Source organism: Perna viridis, chromosome 7 (assembly GCF_037379345.1).
Source record: "Perna viridis isolate PV_CMFRI_1.1 ecotype Kerala chromosome 7, ASM3737934v1, whole genome shotgun sequence".
Classification (NCBI taxonomy): domain Eukaryota; kingdom Metazoa; phylum Mollusca; class Bivalvia; order Mytilida; family Mytilidae; genus Perna; species Perna viridis.
The window spans coordinates 17,086,923-17,114,781 of record NC_142451.1 but is presented as its reverse complement, the minus strand read 5'-3'; the positions used below and the strand labels follow the sequence as shown (position 1 = coordinate 17,114,781).

At 31.5% G+C, this 27,859-nt stretch overlaps 1 protein-coding gene across 6 annotated transcripts in view; it reads right to left on the bottom strand.

The window, feature by feature from the left end:
* LOC148611575 (serine/threonine-protein kinase DCLK3-like) overlaps positions 1 to 24,826 on the bottom strand; it is a 56,597-nt gene extending 31,771 nt beyond the window's left edge. The window contains exons 1-4 of one of the 6 annotated variants that reach the window (XM_088592261.1): positions 24,718 to 24,801; positions 12,464 to 12,991; positions 4,645 to 4,665; positions 3,209 to 3,226 (exon numbers count right to left, since the gene is read on the bottom strand). In XM_088592261.1, the coding sequence (XP_088448387.1) occupies positions 3,209 to 3,226; positions 4,645 to 4,665; positions 12,464 to 12,863 (439 nt within the window). In that variant the 5' untranslated portion in view covers positions 12,864 to 12,991; positions 24,718 to 24,801. Of the gene's footprint in view, positions 1 to 3,208; positions 3,227 to 4,644; positions 4,666 to 12,463; positions 12,992 to 16,390; positions 16,688 to 22,201; positions 22,281 to 24,717 lie in introns of those variants that run through there. The other 5 variants (XM_088592263.1, XM_088592262.1, XM_088592264.1 and 2 more) reach the window with 5 other exon arrangements.
* Positions 24,827 to 27,859: the final 3,033 nt, after the last annotated feature.

Sequence of the window (27,859 nt, the reverse complement as noted above, 5' to 3'; positions counted from 1 at the left end):
TCAGAAAATAATTCTAGATTTTTTATAGCCGTAAGGAACTTTTTGCATGTTTAATGAGCTCTTCTAAAGAATATTAAAAAGAAAATAGCATTTTAAAAAAGAGGGCTGGCAATGGATATTTTTCATAATCTAGTTTTTTCTAAGGTTTTCAAACTTTACGATAAAGGTTAAGTTACCAGCCACCCTTTACTGGACCATTGTTAGTTATATTTCACTAATTTCCATAGGTCCTGAAATTCTCATGAACTATCTACTGTTCATCAGTTTTACAAACTAGTGTATCTAAATATCTAACTCACAATCCATGTAGTTCTATTTAACCTGATCTCCAACCCACTTACGAGTGTGAAAGTTAATAAGATTGCACCCACTTCTATGACTGATTCCTTATGTTGTTTGTTTATACATGAGGGTAAACACTGATATTTAGTTGTAACTGCCACAAGAAGCAGAGTATGGGTTAATAGAACAAAAGAGAATTTGGAGACCAGGACCTTAACATGAAGCTTACTATTTTTAAAATTGGTGAAAGATCCTCCTTTTAAATAGCCACAGACTGCATTAGCCACTAGAAGTGGTATTCAGTGGGGCAACACAGACCTCTTGGACATTTATAAACCCTGACTAATAAGCACTAAGAGTGATATTTAAAAGGGTGACACAGATCTCATGTACATTTAGAAGCTCTGGCTGGTAAACTATAGACCATAATAACATATGACTAGATCATGAACTTGTTTTGAAAATCTCTTCAGTACGGATAATTCATAACACCAATATTGAAAATATTACAAAATTACCCCAGTTTTGTTATTTGGATGAGTTTGTATAATGCAGACTTTAATCAAATCCTTCGTGTAAGTCAAAGTATCAATATGATTACTGTGTAAAATGAAAGATTTTCAACATGTCACTTTAAAAATTTATTCCCGAGCCTACATTGCAGACAGTATCTATAAATATTTTGAAGGAAATAATACAGCAATTGTTTAAAAAAATCAATGATTAAAAACATGAAAAATCTCATTACAAGTGAGTGAAGCATTCATTTAAAAAATAATTTATTCTATAGTGAAGTGTCTAAACTTCTGGAAGTCTTAACACACCACATAGGTTGTAGAATATTTTATTATAAAACTCCATTTGAATTGAAACTGGTCATAAAAAATAAATACTCCACAAAAGTAAATAAAACAACCATCCCACTTTTTACAGTGTTTCATGTCCCATTTTGGCGATATTGTAAGAAAAGCTTAGACATGCAAACAGCAGTAAACAACAAGATGTTTCATGCTATGTCATGGTAAGAATACGTCCACTTAACCATTTCTGTCACATCTTGAAAGGGGAGACGAGGTACAAGTCATCATGCAAAAGCATCATGCCAAATTTCTAAGCATTCCTTCCAATTGAATTTGAAAATTCTGTCATAGAAAAGTGAAACGAGTGGAAAAACAAGGTAATTGCAGTTTAGCCACCACTCATTATAATAAGTTTGTCAATTGCCGCAAGACTGGTGTATAAAATTGACTATACGCAAATTCTTATGACATTGTCACCATCATTGTAACAATATGCATAAAGTACAAGTCAAGTTTGATGGAAAAGTAAAGATTTAAATATGATGCTATAGCAGAACTTATAATTATGAGTAACAAATTTTTGTAGATAAAAATGAAATTTTCATTAAAATCTATAATGCAAACCATGAATTCAAAATCCACAAATGACAAACCAAGAAATCTGATAACCACAAATAAAAGTATCTATGCATGGCATGGGGTACGGCTTTTGGGATTTTTTCAGGTATTATAAACTGAGATTTCTGAAATTCTAGAGTTTTTTCCACAAATCTACCTATTTGAGCAATTTGATGAGTTGAAATTGGAGTTGAGGAAGGATTTGAGAAAATCTCAATTTGTGAATGTTCATGAAACCAAGCCAAGAAGTTCTTAAAAAAATAATTAAACTGTCAGAACAATTTGGATAGATATACCAGACTGAGTATTGCCAAAACCTTCAATACCTTGAAAAAAACACTAAAGTTTGCAGTCATAAAATTAGCAAAAGGATTTAATGTTACATCATACAGTCAATACATGGTTGAAGTAATACTTTTCTTAAACAATATATTCTTGGTAAATATTTGAGCAGTTAAATTTGGAGTTTAACTGTCATATCTTTAAGAAATAAGAACGAAGATTACATTACAGAACTCTAGAGTTATAAGTGAAAAAGTCACGTTAAGTCAGTGCAAGAATATCATGTTACATATATCAACGCAAATTTGTACTTTACATAATCCTTCCATATATGTAGGAGGTAGATGGCTGTGCTTTATCAAACCATACACTTTTATAACCGAAAACGACATCGACTACTGGCGTAAGAGATCACAAATTAACATATGTACTTTAAACACTTCTTATAAATAGATACATGTAGTTACAGATAGGTACAAGTATTGGTTCTAAATAAAGGATCTTGCAATTGATTTTCATATATATATAAAAAAAAATAGTCCCTTTTTCTCAGAATTTTAGAAACGTTAATAAAAATTAAATGATCTTTCATGCAAATAGAAAATTTTAAAATGAAACAAAAATCTTTCTCCATCTTTCAGCTACACTTAATTTTTTTCTTGAAAAGCATCTTTTCACTCTTTTCTTCTCAATTTTCACTACATTGAGCAAGTATTGTTTAATAGTCACTAAATATCTATATCCTGATACAAAAAAGCAAAAACAGATTTTACAGTGATTTAAAGGAAAACACAGGAAGAGCTTTTTTTTTAAAACAAGTATTGTAAGCATCAGGCAAAATGTGAAAAATCTAAAACATACATAATCATCAAAAACCTAACAAACTGACAATAAAATTGTGTCCAAAGAAGTCTTCAATATTTGAAACAACCACTATTAGATGGTTGTATCACTGAAAATGTCTGGAATTTTTTTCATTGGAAAGTTAGAAAGTCAAGGTCTTTGACTGAAATGTTCATTTACAACTTCATTTTACCAATTCTTGTCTTTATTCCATGTTTCTAATGGTACAAGTAGTCAAAATACTATTAAACTAGTGGATTATTTCCCAGGTGTTTTTATACAATGTTTCACACACAGCCTGATTCTTACAGAGACTGAAACTTAACAAAGAATATATTCCACAGTCCCTCCACACAAGTTATCATGTTTCAGAATTTACTTACTTTTTTTGCTATGGTCTCCTAAAATGACATAATACATCCATAACCATTATCCTTATTTAAAACTAGCAATTGAAAGAATTACTGTAAGTATACTCATTTTTGCGGTGTATTAATTTTTGTTATTTTTGCGGTGTACAGAAAATTATGACAAATAGCAAAATTGATTTTAAACATAATATAATGCTAATAATTTTGTTTTTAAATCGCAAAAAATTGATACCCGCAAATATGTTCACTTCACAGAATCAGCAAAAATTAGCAACCACAAAAGTCAATACATTTACAGTATTCCACATTCTTCTGAAAAATTCAGTGTTCTAGGAATCTTGTTTCCCGTCACTCATGGACAAGTGAATTTCGGAAGTTGGAAGTCATTCATAATACTTCACTTTCCTATTGGCCAGCAAAAACTTGAATTTCTTAAAGGTTTGATAATTTTGAAAAACAAAAACTGACCTGGGAAAGTTGATTTTCATGTAACACTTTCCTGTGGAAACCTAAAACTTCCTTAAATCGTTGAATACAGCAAATCCAGGTATGATGCTGTACATTACCCCAATTCAACAATTCTTTTAAATTCAATTGTTAAAATACAGAAAAAAAGTTATTTGACTGTACTCCCATTCATCTACAGCATGTATCTTGCTGTCAGCAGCTATTATAATAAACACATGTAGAACTCTTAATCTATTTAGCTTTTGGTTAAAATTATAAATAATTCGACTACTTTTTACTATGTGTATCAATAATACTAAAGTTTATCTGAATAACAACTAACTGTGAGAGTTAAACAGGGTAAATTACAATGTAAAATTATCCAGCTTTAATTATATAATTCATCTTATTTTTTTTAATTTCAAATATAAGTACTGTAAGAAAGTTTCTTTTTAAAATAGTCAAACAATGTCATTATCTTTAACAAAAAAATAGACGAATTATGTTGTTATCTCTAAAAAAAAAAATTTGAACACTTGAAAATCATAGCTTTTGACTTATTAACCTTGATAAAAGCTCAAATAAGAACATTTTTACAATGGTGCAATGTTAGGATGCAGAGATGACCAAAATAAAACCATCAAAAATGTGTTCAGAAGTTAGATGAGGATAATTACATACAAAAAATCTCACTAAAACTGTTAAGTAGGATACTGGAATCCAGACTTCTCAAATACATCCATACAGCCAATATTTTTTATCAAAAGTTTTACAGTTTTGTCTCTAATAGAGATATTTCCAATTTTAAACAAAATCAGAAAGAATTTTGGTGATTTTAACAATTGAAGATAGATATTTCCAAAATTGATATTCACAACTAATCATTAGTCAAGCATAAAAGTAAGAATTTATTATTCTATATATCTTTTTTTCTCTTTTGGACATCTGAGTAGTCTGTTCTGGGAATCTCAACACAAAGAAAAATTGAGCTATAACATTACCAGCTAACTGACGTCTTCCCTCTGAGAATAAAAACAGAAATAATTGTAACAAATATCAACTTGATATTTATTGTCATTTAATACAGATATAAGGAGTTTCCATGATTTACTATCTCACCTTCACATACTCTACAGGGGTTCAAATTAGTGCTGGTACAAAGTCCAGCGCCCTCTATTTATGATGCAGGACCATTGAAATTTCATTTACACAGGTCCTGGACTTACTATCATATTGAGGACCTTTCACTTGTTGACCTTAGGATGCAGAAAAGTTCATAACATATTCTTCTTGAAATTAAATTTGAACCCCTGCTCTAGCTTATGGCACATTCTATATACCCTGACTTTTAGAACCAATAGAAACAGTCATTTTAATAACTTAATCTTGTGAACATACATGGTACTGACTGATAGTTAATAGGAAAATGTAAGAATTTTGGATTAAGCATAAAGCACTTTTCTAGTAATGAACAAACAAGTTACTTCAAGCTCACTTAAATTTACTGAAAATGTTGCAACGTGCGGAACAAGCATTATTTTACTCTGTAAATCTATAATTTCTGTTAAAAGTTTTTGATGATCAAATATTTGCCTCTTCAGCAAGTCCTGCTTTCCCCAAGACCAACCTACATAACTCAATTCTGTACTTAATTATATCAACCTTGAAATCTACTTTTCTTGCCTACAGTAAAAAAATTGACAATCTCTACCATGGAAACTTTCCCAGACAGGATGGAAATTAGACTATTAATATTGTATATAACAAATCATACTTCAAAGCAGCACAAATGGAGCTCACTATGTACAATCATTAAATGATATCACATGCACCCATTTAGAATGATCATTTTTTTACTTTTATAAATAATTTTTATAGTTTTGTACTGCTGTAATTACAACACAGTGAAAGAATGAAGAATATCGCATGCTAAGGTTATAATTGAATTTAACAAGGATTTAACTACCTTTATGGTATTTAGCTCTAATCTTCCATAAGCCCGTTAAGTTTTCTTTGTCATGTATGAATGGCATATGTATTTCTGGATCCAAAAGATTAGTGTAATGCATAAGCATAAATTAAAAAAAAATAGAACAAAGACGGTCAGTTTAAAAGTTCATGTATAATGTACCTAGTATGTACCTTGTATAAAGTTCTTACTTCTCTCATAACTAACCCTATATATATAGTACCGACTTAATAAACAATAAATTACAAAAAAAAATGAAAATTTCATCATACAAAGTAATTTGCAATTGATGCACTGCATAGCATCACAAATAGGTCATTAAACTTTCAGTAAATACCCTAGTACATGAACCAGCAGGTCACAATAAACAATGCTTTGGCCCATACTTGAAGACAAGTTTTTGGTCCATGCAGACATGTGGGGTGGACAAAGACTCACAGTTTTTACTATAAACCCCATAACTCACACTTTCCTCCATAAATTAGAAAAGAAAACCAAAGTTTTAAAAAGATTTCTGCCCTAGCTACTCACAATTCCTGTCTCCCATACTTCTAGGTTCCTTGACTTCTTGTCTACCATTCTCTCTTTTAGATATAGGAACAAAACACTGATTGATAAGCCATACTGAACTTTCCCTCCTTGTCATAAACCTAAAGGCTCATGAGACAACAAGTCATTAGCCCAAGTACAAATGGACCAATCAGCAATCATCAAGAATCAAATTTCATAATGAAAGCATGTCTTCTTATTTGAACCAGGGGGTTCAAATTCACTTTCAAGAGTGGAAGGCCTTGAAATCTCCTGACTCAATTAGAGGAAAACTGAAAGCCCTAAATTTGAGTGTCAATGAAAAGGGGTTGAAGGTCCAAAGCCTATCTAAATGAAATGTAGGTCAAAAACTAAGGGTTCTGGACCTCAGACCACCACTAATTTTAACACCTCTAAACACAAACATGTACCTAGAAGTATCTACTTATCCTTATCTAGGGACTGATACAGTATCAAATATGTGCACATTACAAAGCACATTTCTAAAATACTAAGAATTTCAATGATTTGACCTCCTGACGAAGCAATTTTAACCATTCATGCCCTTTATTTTGTCTTCTTGTTGACACAAAACAGATGTATGATATCTTTAAACTATTGAGGTCTTTCAACAATGGCTTTTTGAACAATGAATATAATCAAGCTCATTTCATAGACCTAACTGTTTAAAGGAGATTGGTACCTTATCCATGGATTACATCCATGCATTAACTATGATAAAACAGTTAAACTTGTAGTACATTTTTAGTTTATTCCATTGCAGACCTTTTGACCTCTTACTAGTACAATTAGTAACTATTTTAGGTAGTAATGAGCATAGCAATATATAGTCCTCGAACAGCAAAAAAAAAGAATTGATTTTAAATTAATGTTAAAATTTCACGACTCAAACTCATGAACTCATGTCCAAATGATGGTTATGAGTTGTATCCCTTCCATAACCATGTGCAAAAGTGGAGTTCATGTGAACTCCATATTAATTTTATCTCAAGTTCATAGTGAGTTTGCCCTAATGTACATTGTGCTTGCTTATAACAAACCAAATAACTTCTTTTGGAAACAAAAAAATTTGAACAAATATGGAGAACAATCATATTATGATAACACTGTTAGCCTCTGTGAAAAGTCGTTTAATAAATCTACCCTATATATATTGATTAGCATATATAAAATGTATCAAGTTTCACTTGTTTCCTATTGATTACAAACAAATTAAAATTTAATTCAGGTACTTTGGGGGTTGTCAGAAATATTTATTCTATGTAGTAAAAATCCATGATAGCCTTTTAGCTCTAGAAATAAATGGAATTGAGTGCATACTTTCAAGTGCACATTAAAATTATAAATTCCATACTTTTTTGCATTTCTTGTTGTGCACAAAGATATCAATCTCGAAACATTATCTTAATGGGTAAATCACCCTCTAGTTTAACCATGCTGAAAAAACATGAAAAGATTTCAATGGGCCATTTCTACATTTGTGGGGCATAATGACTCATTCAATATCAATTTTTGGGGTCATTTTAAAGTTTGATGATGCATTGACCCCTTTACATGTACATGTATATGTAAATGATCAAATGAGGTAAGAGAATATGTATCTTTAATCATCAAACATACAAAAGTATTATGGTTTCCTAAATCATTTTGGATCATAAAACAAGACACAAATCTTGACATCATAGTAGAAAATGAAACAGTAAAACAAGTCACAAGTCATGACATCACAATAGAAAATGAAACAGTAAAAACAAGTCACAAGTCATGACATCACAGTAGAAAATGAAACAGTAAAACAAGTCACAAGCCATGAAATCACAGTAGAAAATGAAACAGTAAAACAAGTCACAAATCATGACATCACAGTAGAAAATGAAACAATAAAACAAGTCACAAGTCATGACATCCCAGTAGAAAATGAAACAGTAAAACAAGTCACAAGTCATGACATCCCAGTAGAAAATGAAACAGTAAAACAAGTCACAAGTCATGACATCCCAGTAGAAAATGAAACAGTAAAACAAGTCACAAATCATGACATCACAGTAGAAAATGAAACAGTAAAACAAGTCACAAGCCATGACATCCCAGTAGAAAATGAAACAGTAAAACAAGTCACAAATCATGACATCACAGTAGAAAATGAAACAATAAAACAAGTCACAAGTCTTGACATCACAATAGAAAATGAAACAGTAAAACAAGTCACAAGTCATGACATCCCAGTAGAAAATGAAACAGTAAAACAAGTCACAAGCCATGACATCCCGGTAGAAAATGAAACAGTAAAACAAGTCACAAATCATGACATCACAATAGAAAATGAAACAGTAAAACAAGTCACAAGTCATGACATCCCAGTAGAAAATGAAACAGTAAAACAAGTCACAAGCCATGACATCCCGGTAGAAAATGAAACAGTAAAACAAGTCACAAGCCATGACATCCCAGTAGAAAATGAAACAGTAAAACAAGCCACAAGTCATGACATCACAGTAGAAAATGAAACAGTAAAACTAATCACCATTCATTACAAAAAACAAGACAGGAGTCATGAAATCCTCATAGGACATGTAAGAGTAATACAAGACACGAGACTTGACATCCCCAAAGGAAATGTAAAAGTAAAACAAGTCACCAACCATGACATCACAATAGGAAATAAATTGTAGCTGTTGAAATTATGGCATTTTTGTATTTTTTTTACCACAGGAATCTAGATAAACACCCAAAAAATAGAAATAAAATATGCCAAACTTCAAAATTTCTTAAAATGGTATAATTTGAGACACATCTCCACTATCAAGCCCTTAATCAAACTCATTCTAAAAATTTGATACAAATAGGCAGCATAAGAGAAATAAAAAACACTTGAGATTTTTTTCTATCAGGATCAAGAGATTATCAACCTGAAGTGATTTATAAGCTTAACAAACCCAACTACTATTTACAAAACAAATGCCATAATGCCGTGACCATAAATTTTAAGCATTATTTGTAGTTTTGAGAAATTCTATATCCATATTTGTTTTGCCTATTCAAGTTGACACACTTATTGTTTTTAAATGTTTTGTACATATAGGTTTCATAAATTAGGAAATTTATACCATATATAACTTCACACCCTTGTGAAGGCTCTTTTAAAATCATATTCAAATTTTATGCCTTTATAAATGAACATGGAAAAATAACATTTCATCAATTTAAATTTCACAACTCAGAGAAGTTTTCTATCTGGGTGAATTAATAGAATCCATTTAGTAACACACATGTCTTACTTTGTGTTTAGCTGGGGTTTACTTAAACATTTGAAACAAATTATAAGAGTACAAAATGATTTACCATCAAAGAACTTTAAATGTGTGGTTTCAGTCTTTGATGGCATAACAAAAATCATGTAAAAAAATAAATACTCATGCACATTTTAAGTAGTAAAATTTAATGTTGCAAACAGAATCCAAACTTTTAATAGTTAGGTAAACATGGTGAAGCATGTGATTATGGGGTAATGTTACATAAATTGCTACTTTCTCACACATGAAGATACAGAGATGGCTATTGAAGAACCTAAAAGAAAACCTGTCTAAACCTACTCCCAAATAAACTGAAAATCATCTCCTTGAGTCCTTATTATGATTTTCAATACTACCTGTCGCTATTAAACAGGTAGGGTTCAATTTTACTTATTGACAGGGAAAGACCCTAGATTTTTTAAGTTTCAAACCCATGGTCCAATAGAGGAAACCAAAGATCTTCATTAAAGTACCAATATTGATGAAAAAGGTTGAAGGTCTAGAACCAAGTTAAGTAAGACTTCAAAAGTCATAGCCTTAGAGGTCAGAAATTGAGTGTCCAAGATCACAGACACCCAATAATTTAAAACTGTGTAAACTGAATAAAACAGACAGCTATCTAAACTGAACAACTACTTCTGTTAGACATGGATTCACACAAGTGTATTGGTATTTTCAAGACTTTTGTTTTTCATGGTCCCTTGAATTCACTTTCACATGATCCCAAATTTAGTTCTCTGAATTATACATGTACATCTCTTTTTGGTATCATCTGAATGAAGAGACAATAGAATTAAAGCTTGTTAGTTTACTGTTAGGTAAGATAATGGTATTGATAATGGTTCCATCAGTCTTAATACCTTTATCTTAAAATCTTTATGGGTTCAACATGAAATTCTCTATGAAGAAAATAGTTGAATATGTCCTTTCCTTCCCATAAGTCTTCACCATGAATATGATAACATTAGTTGAAAAATAATGCATCAGACCTTTATTTAAATCAGAGGTTTTTATAGACTGTAATAAAACAACTGATTTTTGTTAAGGCCACTCCCAAGTTCCATATATAATAAAAGTGGGTTGTGTCAGCATTTTCATATAAGCAATAACTACAATAGACTAGAACTAGTAGTATTGTATGTTAACAAGTGACTTGGTAATGAATAAGCCCCTTTTTAGTGGAAATCATTTTTTTAACTCTGTCCTTGAGAAACAATGTTAAGTTTTCAGGTCTATTAAATGATTATAACATTTAGAAGTTTCTTATCTAATTTTAATTTAAAATTGTGCTTTATCTATATAGTATAAGTTTTATGTAGTGAAAAAAAAACCCTCAGATTAAAATCCTCTGACTTTAATAGAAAGAGTTCAAATATGTTTAGATAATTTAGGCTTTTTTATAGTCTCATCTCCTCAAATAAATAGTAGGCCTGGATTTTGATCCTGCTCTACTCATTGATATTGAACATGATTAATATCAGTTAATTACATTTTTTTTAAAAAATCATATCTACCTCAATACACTGCTATATTATTTTAAGATGATACATAAAAACGTTTTTAGTTGAATCAGTCCATTAAGTCTCCTACATAACAATAATATATTCCTACAAATATACTTCATTAACCATTACATGAAGTATAAAAACACATACATGTACATGTATTCTACATGCTCTTTAGTTCCTTTATAATCTATAAGACATTATAATTGACTTTGCAGTTTGTTCTATATTTGGACAGTGTCTTAAATCTAATTTAAGGACTCATAAAATGTTTGTTGGGTATGGAAACCTAGTATTCCATGTTGGAATTGAGTATTGTCAATGCACCTAATGCTGGCCATAATACCTGACATGTAGTATCACTATTTGTGTAAGACTAGCACATTTTATAGCTGATTGTGAGGAACTTTTCTTTCATCTATTGAGTTTCTCTTTGACCTTTTAAAAATTTTGCCCAATCTCACAGATTTGAATCTTTAAAGCTTGACAGTTCTGCAATGGCATCAAGAAACCATAATACACGCTAGACCCAAACCCACAGAGATGTAAAATTTCATGACAAACAAATTATAAAAGAAGAACATTTTGAATGGATAAAATGAGAATTGCAGATGATTGTGTTCATCTTAACTATTGTACAACATCATGTGTCAATTAAATGCTAAGAAAATATCCCAACACAAAAATGTACCAAAAATTACTTCATTCAACAAACCATGTTTTTAAATCGTAACTTAACAAATTTAAATATACCTAATAATAACAATCTTAAAAATAGCATTTATAACTTAAACAATTTGACCTTGAACAAGAGTTTAATCAGAAACTACTTAATTCATTTTTTTCATGTGAATGTTGTAAACTTGGTCATTTTCATCTTTTACTTGTTTACATGATTTATCTTTTTACTTTACATGAGAGTTATAAATATAACTGAGACTGTGTTATCTAGGCAATACCCCCTCCCCCACTTGAAATATGTAAAGAGATATTCAAACTGCAGTGAGTATGAAAATAATCCCATGCCACCTTCTAGAAAATACAAGTAGTACAAAAATGTTAATAGATCTGAAGGAATTTAAAGTCAATGATGTGCTTCCACACAGTATCCAAACACAATCTATTCTAATATAAACATAATACATACTAACATGCTATACATGTACACATTATAGAACTTTCAAGTCTGACGATATTACCAGAAACCACCATTATGTCCTCCCATGTATAATTAATAGGAAGTCCTGCCAGCACTTAAGTCCTTCAAATTGACAAACTGACAAAAATTAACCAGAACTTGTGCAAGCCTCAATATTTTTCAGTTCTGACTCTCTATAAATGTTAAGCTGATCAGTAAATAGATATTGTTTAGTATCTAACAGAATAAAAATGGAGGAAAGGCAAGTTGTCAGTAATTTGCCAAACTTGAAAAGCTAATATAATATTTCTACTAATCTTATCTACTATCTAGCCATTGCATATTTTAACATGCAACAAAACCTACCTAAAGACCAAGGCTCCAAGTCAGCCTTCCCATATTTGATGCCTTTGAAACCTTCAAACCCAGCACACACATAGTGCTCTCCATCATTCAAATCTTCAATATCTGTAACTCGTCTTCCACCTTTCGGTGTAAAAATTTGTCGGACGCCATATGGCAAGTGAACATTACTTGGAAGTTTTCCTGTCAAGTCATTCAACAAATCGTTAAAGTTAAAGTATCTATGAGGAGTGATATACAACTTTTTTCCTCGGAAAAATCTGTCACCATTTACAAAGAAGCGGACTTTCCTTGGCCGTCGCAGGTCACGGTAACGATCATCTGTAATGTCTTTATGTGCTTGTGATACAGACAGGAGGTTATTATTATACCCCCTGTTACTTCTATGCATGGTAGCCGTCATTTGTGGTTTCAATACTCTATGTCAATTTTATAGGTTTTTCAATGGATTTGATGAGAATTTGTCAAAATATCAGTTGTCTTCCTGTTGGAACTACATGGTGATACCTCTCTTTGAATCTTTAGAAAGTCCTGAAATTGAGAAACAAAGGATTCAATTGATCAATTCCATTCAATAATAAAATTAAAGTCTTAATTAGAAAAATTTACCCTTTCATCTTAACTGTAAAAAAGTCATGTGCATGTGCAATATAAACTTCTATGAGGAAAATTCCTACGTTCCTACTCCAAGCTCTATCTTGAGGAATTATATGTCAGGCATGCTGATAGACTACTCCGCAGTAACAACAGAATGGTCTATTTCTAAAATCAGTACAGAAAACTAATGATCAAGAGCTATAACATGGCTTTCTTTAATCATATGATGTACATGGATGCTTGTATGTGTATTTTTTTTGTGGGATATAAATGAAGGACTACAGATTTGGGTTTTTCAATATAATGATATCAATCTCTTTATGGGTAAAGCAATCAAAAAAAAAAAATTTTCAAAACCAAAAAGTAGGTTGTTAACACATTGTAGGTGAATCAAGCAAAAGGATTTTTCTGAAAATATGTACACCAGTACGTGTATGAAAGGCATCTGCTCCACCCTATGGCCCTCTGTTCTCAAGGCGTGTCATTATAATCTATCAGTAGTCCAGGTCAATGAAGAAATACTTAGAATTCCAAGAATTCTCTGAATTCTAACAATAAGCCAAGAAGCATCAACATACCAATACAAATTTGAATTGATTATCGATGATCAAAGAGTGTTAACAATCAGTATTGTATCTTGCATCAGAAATGATATCTAGATCAAGAAACTAAAATATTTTTTAATTCTTTTATCAATACTATTCATTAATTTCTGGATTGAAAGGGCTATTAACAGAATTTAACTACATGTTGCACATACAAGGAGAGACTAAATACTGGACTAGTCTGGCTACTTTTTACAATGTAAATGTACAAGTTAAGAAAAAAAATGAACAAGAAGCTGCCAGGAGCCTGAGTTGCTCACCTGGTTGAATTTTGCCTCTCAAAGGCAAAAGATTTAACAAGAAGTTGTCCAACAATTTTGACTCAAGAAGTCTTTGGTAGGACTTATCATAAGGATCATTTCAACAAGGAGCCATCTGACAACTTTTATCCCTGAAGAATTTTGTAGTCCTAATAATAAGATCATTTTAGCTATTGATAGAATTTGGCTAAACCTAACAGTTTTGGAGATATGTGCGAAAAAGTACCGTCTGACCCCAAAGTTCTATTTTTAGTAACAGTGGCCATATTTTTCAACAAATCAAAAATCCCTACAACAGATCTATGTAGGATATACCACGGAACATTCATACGAAGTTTGGTTCCAATTGATCAAATAATGTCTGAGGAGAAGATTTTTGAAAGAAATAACATTAAAAATATTTTTAAAAATTTCAAAAGAGGGCAATAACGCCAACATGGCTTAACAGATTCAAATGAATATTTGATTAATGATAGATCTCATCATGCTGAACACTTTTACTCACATCAAAATTTAGCTAAACCTAACGGTTTCAGAGATATATGCAAAAAACTACTATCTGACACCTATATTCTATTTTTAGTGACAGCGGCCATGTTCTATTTTCAAAAAAACATTCATACCAAGTTTAGTTCTAATTGGACCAGTAGTTTCAGAGGAGAAGAGTTTTGTATAATTGTTAATGACGACAACGGACGCCAAGTGATGGCAAAAGGAAAGGGCACGTATAAACATTGTATATGTACAGAACCCCTCAAGCATTTTCAGTAGAGGGACTTAAGTATTTCAAATAATAAAAAAAAATGAAGATCCTTCTGAAAAATTATGAAAAACCACTAGCTTTAGGCTGTATTCGTTAGAGATCATCCGGGGGGTACCTGGGGAAGAACCTCATCCTTTCTGTTAAAAAATTCTCTTAATTTCAGTTCAATTTGGGCAAAAATGAGCAAAAAACCACCCTTCTTCTGGATCCTCTCTGTAATCACATTTTCAAAATCTCTGGATCCGTCAGGCAACTCTATATATAAGCACTCATTTATTTCATTAGTTTAAAATTGACAACAGTTGAAAAAGTATATTCCAACAGGTTCCTCACATGACACAGAATGAGGATTTAACAATTTAATATAACACACAAAAAGATCAAGTCACATTACATGGCCTAATGTTCTGAATAGGGGTAGATTATTGATTAAAGGATAAATATATCACTACTCCATACCAAATATTAGCATTGAAACCAATATATGTCAATTATAAGAACAGTTAATCCATACGTAGGAAAATGAATGCATATTTAATGCACATAATGACACTTTATATACATGTATTATACAAGATTATACATGTACATTGAAGATAAGTATACTAACATTCTATAAGGACCTAAATTGAGCTTGCTAAAATGTTTTCACCTACAATTTATGGACTGCATAGTGACTTAAGCCATGGAGTTTAAGAGGATCCATGATTCTCAGCAATCAGAGGGATTGTCTAATGTGTTTGTATGGTTTTAAAACATCATTTTGATAAACATAAAGATATGTACAGTTTACAAAAACTATATACATACACATGTATACCAATTCCTGACTTAATCTCTCACAAGGAATCCATGCATGTATACCTTGAAGAATACCAAACAGAGATACAAGTGTCAGGTACAGATCCAGAGATTTTGGAAAGGGGAACCAAAAAACCAAAGAGTTTTCTCCTTTTTGCTCTAATTTTTTAACAAAACAAACTAAATTTTTCAACAAAAAATGGGAGGGTTCCAACACCCAAAACCCCCTGGATCTACCATTGAGTGTTAACTCATAGAAAAATATAAAACATTATAGACCTATGCTACAATCCTCAACTCATAGAAAATATAAAACACCCTTGACCTATAATACAACCCTTAACTCATAGAAAAATATAAAATACAATAGACCTATAATACAACCCTTAACTCATAGAAAAATATAAAATACGATAGACCTATAATACAACCCTTAACTGATAGAAAAATATAAAACACAATATAACTGTACTACAACCCTTAACTCATAGAAAAATATAAAACACCATAGACCTGTACTACAACCCTTAACTCCTAGCTTCTGAGATCAAGTTGGACACATTGAGTAGAGGAAAGTGAGATTGAACATGTGCCAAGCATTATGGAAGAATGTTTCAAATAGCTCAAATGTTCTGCAACTGAGCAGGGGTTCTTCAATCACATATTCACAAGAATCGATTAAAAGTTGTTAAATTTGGTATGAAAGTTGTTTATAATAAATTTCCTCCCAACTATAAACAAAACTAGTAAATACCTACAGAGGAAAGGCTTATAAATTATCTCATTCATTTGATATCTGACAAGAGTAAACACTGGTTAGAATTGAACTTCAAGGATAATTGAAACTTTGACTTTAATCTTTTCCAATAAGTTCCCAATAAGTCAAAAAACCTATGACACTTACCCAAACTATGTGCGTTTAATTCTTGTATCACAAATATGAACATGAATCGGTTCCATATCCTATACAAATATTAAAATTCTAATAAAGTACATGGTACAGTATTCCTCAAGTGATTAAAGTCACTTTTTTCATCATTATATCTGTAGAAACATAATAAAAAGATCCCACCAATATATGATGTATAATTCTCCTTTCTTAACTTTAAAATGTAAAGAAGATTTTGTTAAATCACCACTATCTCTTGAATATGACAAATTATTCACATTGGTAATCTTTAGATTTTGACACTTTAAGTTTCATGTAAATTTCAATAACTTTAAAGAACAATAACTTAAAAATCAATGATGGTCATGGTCAGAGTTATGTCCCTTTGTTACAATAATATTAATATGTGTGGCCCCATGCCAATTCCTTAAGATTTAAACTTAGTATTTTAAAGAAGAGGATCAACATAGGTCTTCGAATTACATTGTGAATAATTTCAAATCAGTTGCAAATTATAAATTCAAATAATTTAAATCGCTGGATATATGCCACTGCCTTTTATAATTTATATCACACTTACAATGAAAATTAAACAATGTCTGTTTTGGTCATGCTATAATTCTAGTAATATTTGAACATGCTTCTCAAATTATTAAACTGAGTAAGAAAGGCTAATTAAGAAAAACATGTAATTAAATATTAGCTAAATTTGATTTATCAACTTGTTTATTAAAATTGTACTTTAAATCTTTTAAGCAGTGTCTTGAGTCAAAATCTATATGGCCACCATGAAGATCTAATTCTCCTATCAAAATTTCTTGGTATATTATATTGGCACATTTCAGTTAACGTGAGAATTAAAATTGTCATTCTTATAAAATACAATTAAAGTGTTTACAAAAAGTTCATCTAATATATTTGTCCTTGAGCTTTGTCATTACAAGTTATTCCTTTAAGTTATTCTATCTAATTTTCAATCCCAAATTAGGCATGTATATGAAAAAACCAATATTAGTTAGGTGGTGCAACATGCCTACTATGGAATTGAAAATTAGACAGAATAACTTTAAGGAATAACTTGTAATGACAAAGTTTTTTTTCAAAAAACTAATTTTTAATTGTTTTCTAAGGTCAAAGGTCAGTTAACAGTTCATGATACAAATTAGGCATGTACATGTATATGAAAATACCAATATTATTCAGGTGGTGCGAAAACACGATTAAAAATTAATTTTGATAAAAATTAAGGATGAGTGTTGGGTTCTCCAAAAATTTGGTTAAATGAAATAAAAAAACCAATGTACCCCATTTGTGACCCCAAACAATTAGATAAGAACATAGTGACCTCTCAAGAAGAAAATTTCATTGACATTCAAGGCCTAATAAAAGTGCAAAAGTACACAAGAAAAGGAGCCAAATATTGACTTTCCATTTAAACTACAATAGATATAACTGAAATATATTAGAAACAACAACAGATAAGTCAACAGGATTATGTATCTGAAAATGGTAATTCATTTACCTATCAATTCCATGGAAATAAGAGGGTATTGAAGGGGTGTCATTCTTTGGTTTCAATGCTAGCTGACAATGCAACATTTATGATTTTGCAGTACTTATTTCCCACTGCTTTTCACGAGCTAAGTCTTCATTAAGCGTTAATTATACAACAACAAATGTACCCATAAAATGCCATATTTCACAGAATACAACTTTGCTTTGCAAGAGCTTTTTTCATTACTATAATCATAAGTGACTCTGGCAAAAATATACAGGTTTTTAATTTTTAAGTCGCTAATATTGTTAACGACTTCTTAAATGTACTTCATAAATATCATACATGTGTGTTCTGCATGTGTTTCTTGCTTGTACATGAACGGGAAGTTTACATGAAATGAACGGTTAGTTTTTAACATTACGAGACTATATAGGTCATATACAATAGCATGCGCCGATATTTATGAATATTCATTGCCAGCTGCTTAATCAGGTTCATAAACTGGTTCCCTGGTCAATATCATAAGTGACCAAAAGATCACTACAACGTACCTTTTTTAAAACATATCATACATGTCTATGCCTGTTTTTTGCTTGTATTAGAATGGAAAATTTACATTAAAAGATAAAATGATCGGTTAGCATTGAATTTTTGTAATATTACCGGTACCCAGTTCTGATTCAAACACAGGCGTTCGTTACAACTTATTATATAAAGGTCATATATATTATCAGGACACTGATATCTATATACAGTATAGCCATTCAGGTCATAACGGTTATGAAAGAGTACGCAATAATATCAAGGGTACCAAGATTTTGGTGGAAGTCACCCGATTTTAGAGCATATCACATTTGTACCATTTCGGATGTTGAAAGTATGCCAAAATCAGTGACAGTGAATATTTGACAAATAGCCACTTTGAAGACTTCAGTCTTTGATTATTGTAGGGGTACTAATTTTCATGGTTTTTATGGGTGGCATGAAACCATGAAATAAAAAATTCAACTAACCATTACATGTATCTCTGTGGTTAAACTCAACTCTGAAAGTCCTCGGTATTGTACATGTATATGTGCCACAGAGAAAGAAGCCAATACCTTGACACCCCTATAATTGTTCAAATAATGACAAAACAATTGTTCTTCTGGGCTTAATAGCTTCCTGAGTTTCATAAAAAGTTCCATAGACTAAGGTCGTCAATATCTCAGTTCAGCAAACATACATGTGTAGCAATAGTGCCTGAGTTTTTCATTTAAAAGATTTACATTACCAAAACTTTAACTTGTAATTAAGAAGATGAAAACATGAGTCATAATTACTATATGAATGTATTATATATGAAACTTCCCTTCATCATTAAAATTAACTCTTTCTCAATTTTCAGTGTTGTGAAACATGTATTGGCTAAAAAACTAAATACTTACACAATGTGACACACAAAAATGAAACCACAGAGATTGCTATTTTCAGGTTTCTATCTATAAAAATGCAATATATGTATCAAGGCTATATGGCCATACAAAAATGTCACAAGAATGTGTTGGTGAATCAATGATGTCCCCAAATAACCTGGTAAATAGGAATGTGATAAATGACTCAAGAGCCCTGATCATCTCCCTAAAGCTGCAAAAAAATAACAAGTTGTTTAAAGCTAAGATTCCCAATAAAATATGGGACAGACACACCTTTCCCTGCATGAAATACAGTGAAACTTTTTAAGTCCAACAGCAGAGGACTGTGTCTAAATCAAAGTTCAAACCTCTGAGATACAAGTACATGTATGTTTGATTCAACCATGTTGATCACCAGTTAAGGTATAGTTTATGAATTCCTTGCCTAATTTAAATATTGCTGAATTTCTATGGATGCAATTTAAAAGATGCCCAAGTTTTGAAAACTGTACTTTTGTCACCTTTCACAACATGTTTTTACATGCATTCTCAAAACTTCAAATGACCTATAAGTGTAAAAAGCTTCGAAACTCATAACCAATTGTCTGCTATTGTATATCATAACCATATATTTTTTAAGCTTTCAAATTTTTACTGATCATAATCATTTGTGTTTACTTCAGATAAGATGCAAGTTATCAACCTACCACCATGGTACTTTAAAAATAAACTGAATTTCACATTAAAGAGTTTTGTTCCCACTTACTCCATTGTCTCCTATTTAAATCTATCACAATTCAATCACTTATACAGTGAAACCTGAACAAATCAAACCCTGAATACAGGGTAGGAAACTTGCTCAAATTCTAGCCAGTCCTGAATACAATTTTTCAATATATTTACTATATGGTTCTATAGATTTTTGCTAAAATTAGTCATCCCTGCCAAAAACAGCCAGTCTCGGGCTGGTGGGCAGGCTACTATTTCTCTCTGCTGAATAAACCTAAAACCTGTTTAAATCAAACCCTGAATAAATCTAAAACATGTCTAAACCAAACCCTGAATAAACCTAAAACCTGTCTAAACCAAACCCTGAATAAATCTAAAACCTGTCTAAATCAAACCATGAAAAAACCTAAAACCTGTCTAAATAAAAACCCTGAATAAACCTAAAACCTGAATAAACCTAAGACCTGTCTAAACCAAACCCAGAATAAATCTAAAACCTGTCTAAACCAAACCCTGAATAAACCTAAGACCTGTCTAAACCAAACCCTGAATGAACCTAAAACCTGTCTTAATTAAATCCTGAATAAATCTAAAACCTGTCTAAACCAAACCCTGAATAAAACTAAGACCTGTCTAAACCAAACCCTGGATGAACATAAAACCTGTCTAAATTAAACCCTGAATAAAGCTAAAACCTGTCTAAACCAAACCCTGAATAAACCTAAGACCTGTCTAAACCAAACTCTGAAAAACCTAAAACCTGTCTAAATCAAATCCTGAATAACCTTAAACTTGTCAACTTTTTTGAAGTCTCTTTGTATGTATTTTGAACCTTCCTAAACCAAACAAAAGGGTTTTGACTGGTTTCAGTGTGATTTGAATATTTAAACTACTTTTACTGAATCAATTCATTAAATTATAAATTTGTTCATTTGAATGTAAATGGGAGATTTGTCTTTATTAATTCAGATCAATTCTATCCATTACATGATGATGTTCAGTTGGTAATTCTTTACTAGTCTATTATAATACAACAATTCCCCATTGATCATCCAAAATCATATATGTATTACACTTTTTGAGATGGCATTTTGATCATGTCATTATTTGAAATATTTGTTTTTTGTCTAGTACTAATGTTCATGCTAACTGCATTGACATAGAAATGCATGCATGAACATGGCCTATTACCCAACAATGCCAGAAAAAGAAACATCATTTTCGAAGTTATTGATCTGTTAAGACTACTATCATCAAAGAGAAATAATACTGGTGCTTCACATACCATCAAATGGAAATTTCTTTTGGATATACCTTGTATGCGTACCCCTTATCAATTGCAAAAATGAAAATTGCGTATTTTTTGTGTGTAATTGCGTGCATTAGTGTGTTTATCAAGGATTTTTTTTTTTTTTTTTTGGGGGGGGGGGGTGGTGGTCATGGTGCCCCCTTAGGGGCCCTTAAGTGATTCTCTAGACCCACCACTGTTAGAATAATGTAAAACAAACAAGAACTTCCTTCAATTAAGATATTGTATAAAAAATATCAATCCTTCAAAGTACTTTCAAATGACATGTGGACAGATGTCCATGTACAGGTATACAAACATATTTCCCATAAAAATGGGTATACAGCATCATACTGTAAGAAAATAACTTACTGCAGATGCAATACATGTAGACTAAGCACTAGCATTGCAATATACATGTATAATGAAGGTACGAATTCTTCTTGAGGCAAAAACTCAAACATGAATTACAATGTAATTAGACCTGGAGGATAAGGAAGACTAATTCATGCATTTTATTGTTTGTGTAAAATAATTTAAATTATACAATAAATGTACTATTTATGGGTAAAATTATCATTTCTATAACCCATCCATGCACAAGGAAGTGATTTCAACCAAAATAAAGAATTCTTTGTCAGACATGTAACAAAATTATCTTTTCAGGATGTTTTCCTTTCATAGCAAAAATTAAAAACACACCAAACTCTTTTAAATATCTTAACATCTTCAAGGTATAAAATATGTTTAACAATGCATCTTACTTTGTAACAAAAATGTATTCTGAGAAAATCTGAATAATTTACCAATGTTTCCTGGCGAATGCTAGTTGATAATAGAGAAAATTGTTTTTAATAAATACAATTAAAATTTGACAATAAGAAATTTGATTCTTTCAACAAATATAAATTACTTACCTGAACATCTATTGATTTCAAAATAAGGGAATTCAGGGATGAAAGATGATTCCCTTAAGGTGCTTTTCTTTCCCTACCTCGAACCAGCCCTATAGCAACCACAGCACACTGTACAAAATTTATGTTTTATTTAATGGACATATTTTCGCCTGAGAATTAAATTTCTTCACAGTACTTATGATAATAAATTCTTTATTACAATTGGCCTAACATTAAATTCAACTTTTAGTATACTTATTTGTCAAACAAAAGACCCTGCCCCAGCAACCTTGTTGCATATGAGAAAACTCCCTGGATATAGGTCATTTAATGCATGGATGAATGTCATATTTAAGACTTACGTATTGAAGCAAATGGATGAAAGTTATGGAATACTTTTGAAAATAAACTGGTTTTAGAAACATGCAGTTTAATAAGCATAGATTCAAAGCACCACTGGTCTGAGGTCCAAGACCCTTCTGAACCAGGATCTTTGAATTCTTTGTTACATGTACCTAAGTCCAGGACTTCTCTTATCACCTCAGTAACACTCTATAAGTCCTGCACCTACATATAATGCATTAATCTTTAAAAGCTAAGTTGAACCCCTATTACAAGGTTGTCCAAAAGCAGAAAATGAAAAATTTTCAACAGAAACATGTAATACTTTATGAGGGAACCAAGTTGTCCAGACTGACTGTTTTTAATGACAGACCTTGATTTTTGAAACTTCAATTCACAGAATGAAGGCAGGGGCATATTCATACAAAATAAGGCACTCCAAAGGGCACAATGCCATTATCCAAAAGATACACTTCATGTACTTTTAGTTTGTCTAGTCAAATTAATATTAATAGTGTAAGATACACTGTTGTAATTAAAAGGAATTCATTTTTTTAGATTAAAAAAGTCTTCTAGTTACATAAACATATACCTTAAACACCTGTCATCTACAATTTAGTGTTCCCTACATACAGTTTTAGGAAGGTTCAGGAACCCTGCCATTTTCTGTCAATTTTCTCTAGATAGACGTTACTGCTTGCATGAAATGCCTTCAAATTTTCCTGTATTAATGTGCTAAAAACTGACCCTTTTTTACCTTAGATTCCCCTGCCCTAATCAACACCTGCTGGGAACATAAGTATGACAGGAAACACATGAAATACAATGTACATTAATCAAGTAACAAAATGATTCTATAGGTAGGATACTAGTCTACATGTGACTAGAAAAAAAAATTACTTTCTATCCTTTCACAGGGATTTGCTCCTACTATCAAATATGCAGTCCCACTAGTATATCACCATATGGTTATGTACTAGAGGGGCTGCATATTTGAGAGTGGGAGCAAGCACGTGTTCCTTCCTATGACATACTTCCAATTATTTAGGAAATTATAGAAGCAAGGGCCTAATCTAGATGAAGAAATGAGCAAAAACTTCTCCTACATGTAGTTTGTGCACACATCTACCTTTTATCTTTGACAGAGAGAAGTTTTTGTAATAGGTTACATTGTAATTTTTCAAAAAGAATTTACCCTAACTTCTCCTTGACATTGATGTCTAGATTAAGCCTGATAGCTGAACTTATACTAATTTTGCTTCTGTTCTTTACTATACTATCACTAAGGAATACTAAAACAGTAACCGAAAATCTATGATTTTATGTAAATGTCCCGCCAAAATTTACATAACTCAATAATCAATCCAGGATCCCATATTTTAATTTTGAATTCTGATGTATCTTTTGGTAAAAAATGATTTATAAAGGCTAATGTTGCAGAAAGATGGGCATCTTCCATTTACAAGCACACTTAAGCACCTACAATATCATGGCAACGTTGAATTGGATACCAACACACTTTCGCGCCTTTGCTCAATATAAACGAATGCACTTCCGCGTATTAGCGTTACACACCCAACATACTTCAGTATTGGCCATCACAGAACAGTGCAACAATCACACTTCAGCATCCCTATTGCACTTCCATTTATACAAATATACATGTACGAGTGTAATAAGATTTCATTTGTCGTGCATAAATATTTTCATTATTTCTTAGGATGTTTGTTTAATGTCCTCTTCAATCAGTAACTTTCTGGGTTTTTTTCTCCAAAAAAATGAAATACTAAAACTCATCCCGATAAAATCCTTGGTATGTCTCTGAATGGCCTTGATTTATGATTACTATCAAAATGCTATTACTAATCTCTGGAGTTGTCTCCCTTACCTTAATGACTATATAACCAGCAAATATTTTCTTGTTTTCCTCTTTTCATTCCATGAAATACAATAACTTCTTTCAAATCCGATATAAGATAAATACCGTTCGCTACCAAAAACCAAGAAATACACAATATCATATGTTTGCTAAATATATTGGCGAAATAAGATAGAAAGCTTCCCTAGAAACAAGCAGCGGGCACCTGTTCATATGGAAAGTTATGTGTGTGGACGAATAGATTCGTATTATCAAATATTCCCAAAGAAAACTACACATTTGGTCTTTCTTTCGAGGTGACAAACTGAAAACTTACGTGTTTTAGTGTCGGTAGTCTAAAAAAAAAGTCAATAAATATATTGACAGTTGTGTAGTGTATCGTCCGCCATTTTGCTACTTGATCCGATTATATAGGGGCTCCTCATGGGAAAATTAAAAGTGGTACATTATATATTTAGTTTCGGTCCCTTTTCTATTTATTCGGAGGGAACGCTTTATAAAATTTAACCCTTTGTGAACTTAGAAGCTACTTTCTCTCGGTATGTATATAATTCAACTTTGCATTTGAAGCGGTTTTAAATTTGGGATGCTTAACCCAGAGAGTGTATATTATTAGAAGTTCCTATGTCATCGAGTGATTTAAGTAGCTGTCTTTGTAAGAATCATGCAAAATCTGAAAAATGTGATACACCCCAAAAAAGGCTACATATTTTTTATTTTTGTAATTAAGTTGTTTTATGGGTCTATACTATGAAATGTGTAATTATTCATTCAAATCTGCCTGCTCTTAGGAGATAATCGACATCAAATCCAATAGATTCTATTATATATGAGTGTCATTTACAGACTTATCTCCCTTAATTTTTAAATCTACAGTGCATTCTATGTAATTTTTATCTCCTAAGAGCACAGGTTATATGAAAAACCGCATGTTTATTTCTGTTTACTATGACATTTAAAAAAAATATCAAAAATAAAAATATGTAGTCTTTTTACCCATGAATCATTATTTCTGGATATCTATAAGTGGGTACTAACAGATACTGATAAAGTAAATAAAAAAATCACAAATAAGCTGTTTATTTTAATTTCATATATACGTGTAACCACGAGTTGTGACAAATATAACTCAACTGCATAAATAATAATGAACTGGACATAGCTCATTTAATATTACACCGATGAAAAGTGGGATATTTTTTGTCATTCCACCAAATGCCCCGTAAAATTACCTTCCATAAATATCCCCACCCCACCCGTGATTGCTTCAATTTACATATTTTATTATTTTTTTTTACGAATATGTATATGCGCTATGCATAATACATACAAACTGAAAGACATTGTTAAATAACTTTACATTCATCGACTGGTGTAATGTTTAGATGGTAATGATTGAATTTAAAATGAAAAAAAAAATATCCTGAATTCTAGTTATACCCTTATTTTGTTATTTTTTAGAACCTTTTTAAAGTCGCTAATATTGTTAGGGACTTCTTGCACTCGTAATTTCTGTACCTTATATTCGCATGTGATTTGCATAGTTATATATTTATACTCCGCGTAATGCTGCAGATCTGAGCCGTGCACATATATATGCGTCTTAGTTCCAGCTTCATACGAGATAAAAATGTACCTCTTAAATATTATACACGTGTGTTCTATGCGTGTGCTTCTGGCTTGTATGAGAACGGAAGTTTACATGAAATGATCGGTTAGCATTGAACATTACTCAGTTACCAGTTAAGGCACAGGGGCTTATTACGGCACAGGGGCTTATTACAAGACTACATAAGTCATATACATTAGCACGGCCCCGATATCTATGTATGAATATTCGTTGCTAGTTGTTAAATCTGGCTCTAATCTGGTTCCTTGGTCAACGTCATAAGTGACCCGAAGACCGCTACAACGTACCTCTTTTAAAATGTCTTCATGTTTTGGTTTTTTTTATTTATTTTGGTTACTTTGTATGTATTATTTTGATTATTTTATGTCCTTTGTTGTGTTTGTCTTTTTTCCATGTCTGGTCTTTGTCCCTGGATTACATTCTTTTGATTTCCGCTAAAATCTTGGTTTCTTTGATTACTCTTTCAAATATAACTCCCATTAGCTACTGGGTTATTCTTACTAATAAGGCGATAGTGTTGTTTCAAAGATCATATATAAACTCCTTGAAATTTCAGGAAAACATAACCCATAGATAGTTTACGTCATAAATTAAAACCATAATGATTATTTTCTCTTATTGATTTTAAACGTGTTTGGGAAAACCAAGGTCCTTTTCAAGATGAAATCTTTTATTTCCCACTCAAAAACAGTTAGAAGAGAGAAACTGTAATTATGGAAACATATGTGTTTTGATTATAGTGACAAACCAGATGGAAATTATAAGAAATTTACCGTAAAGCTAAAATTCAGCTCAAAATACAGAAAATTATTTACATGCTATTGTGAACAAAAAAAATATTCTTTATCAAAATTTGCTCAAATTAAAATAAGGGCCTGTAATTCAAATATTGAATAGGGCAGACATCTTACATAATCTTCCAGTTTAAGAAAGAATATGTGAACTATGCATTGTAGTTGTTGAAGATGAATTTCACTTTACTATTTATATGTGATGGTTTTTGCTTATTGTTGAGTTATATTTTCATTCTTGTTAAATGATTTATTAAAAGGTAGCTGTTAAAGTCAATAGACGGCTTCCTTAACCGTGTTGACTTTACGGGATCGTCAGTCGCGACCCGGGCAACTTGGTTCAGGATAGCTAGTTTGGTGACGTCAGAACAAACGATACTTTTGGCTTGGACTTGAAACGGAAAACTATCCCGTCTAAAATACTGTTGTCAAAATCACTTCTTTAGGTGAGATAACGTAAGCGTACGTACAATAAGGGCCTGTTGCAGTATGTTCATGTATATTGTGACATTATTTCGTCTCTCGTAATAAATTATCGTAACTTTACTGCTTGTATTCAGTGCCAAATATTCCGAGAACTCGGGGGAAATTCTAATTCCCGTTACATTTATATATTTTTTAAATACGTCCTCTTTTCAAGGCATGTCAGATCAGGAAAGATTAAATTTGTATCTACCAGTATGTAAAATCTGTATTATTGAGTGTAAAGATGGGATGTAATCAATATCACCAGAAAAAAGATTGGCTTTTGTAATCATACAATATGGTTAAAGGGAAGTAACTCAGATATTACATTATCTATAGGTGGTTTTTATCAATTTAGATCGAAGATCAGAATTGATGTAGCAGGCCAGAGCCTTTAGATCGTACACTACCGCGGGAAAATAGTTCCATTGGCATACCCCACTAAAGTTCAAATGCAAATAGTTAGGTCCACTTTATAGGTATTTCTAATATATAAGATTTAATTCTATGCTATTTATGCCAAGAAACAAACCTAATAAATAACTTTATCTGCGAACTAAATATGCTGATTA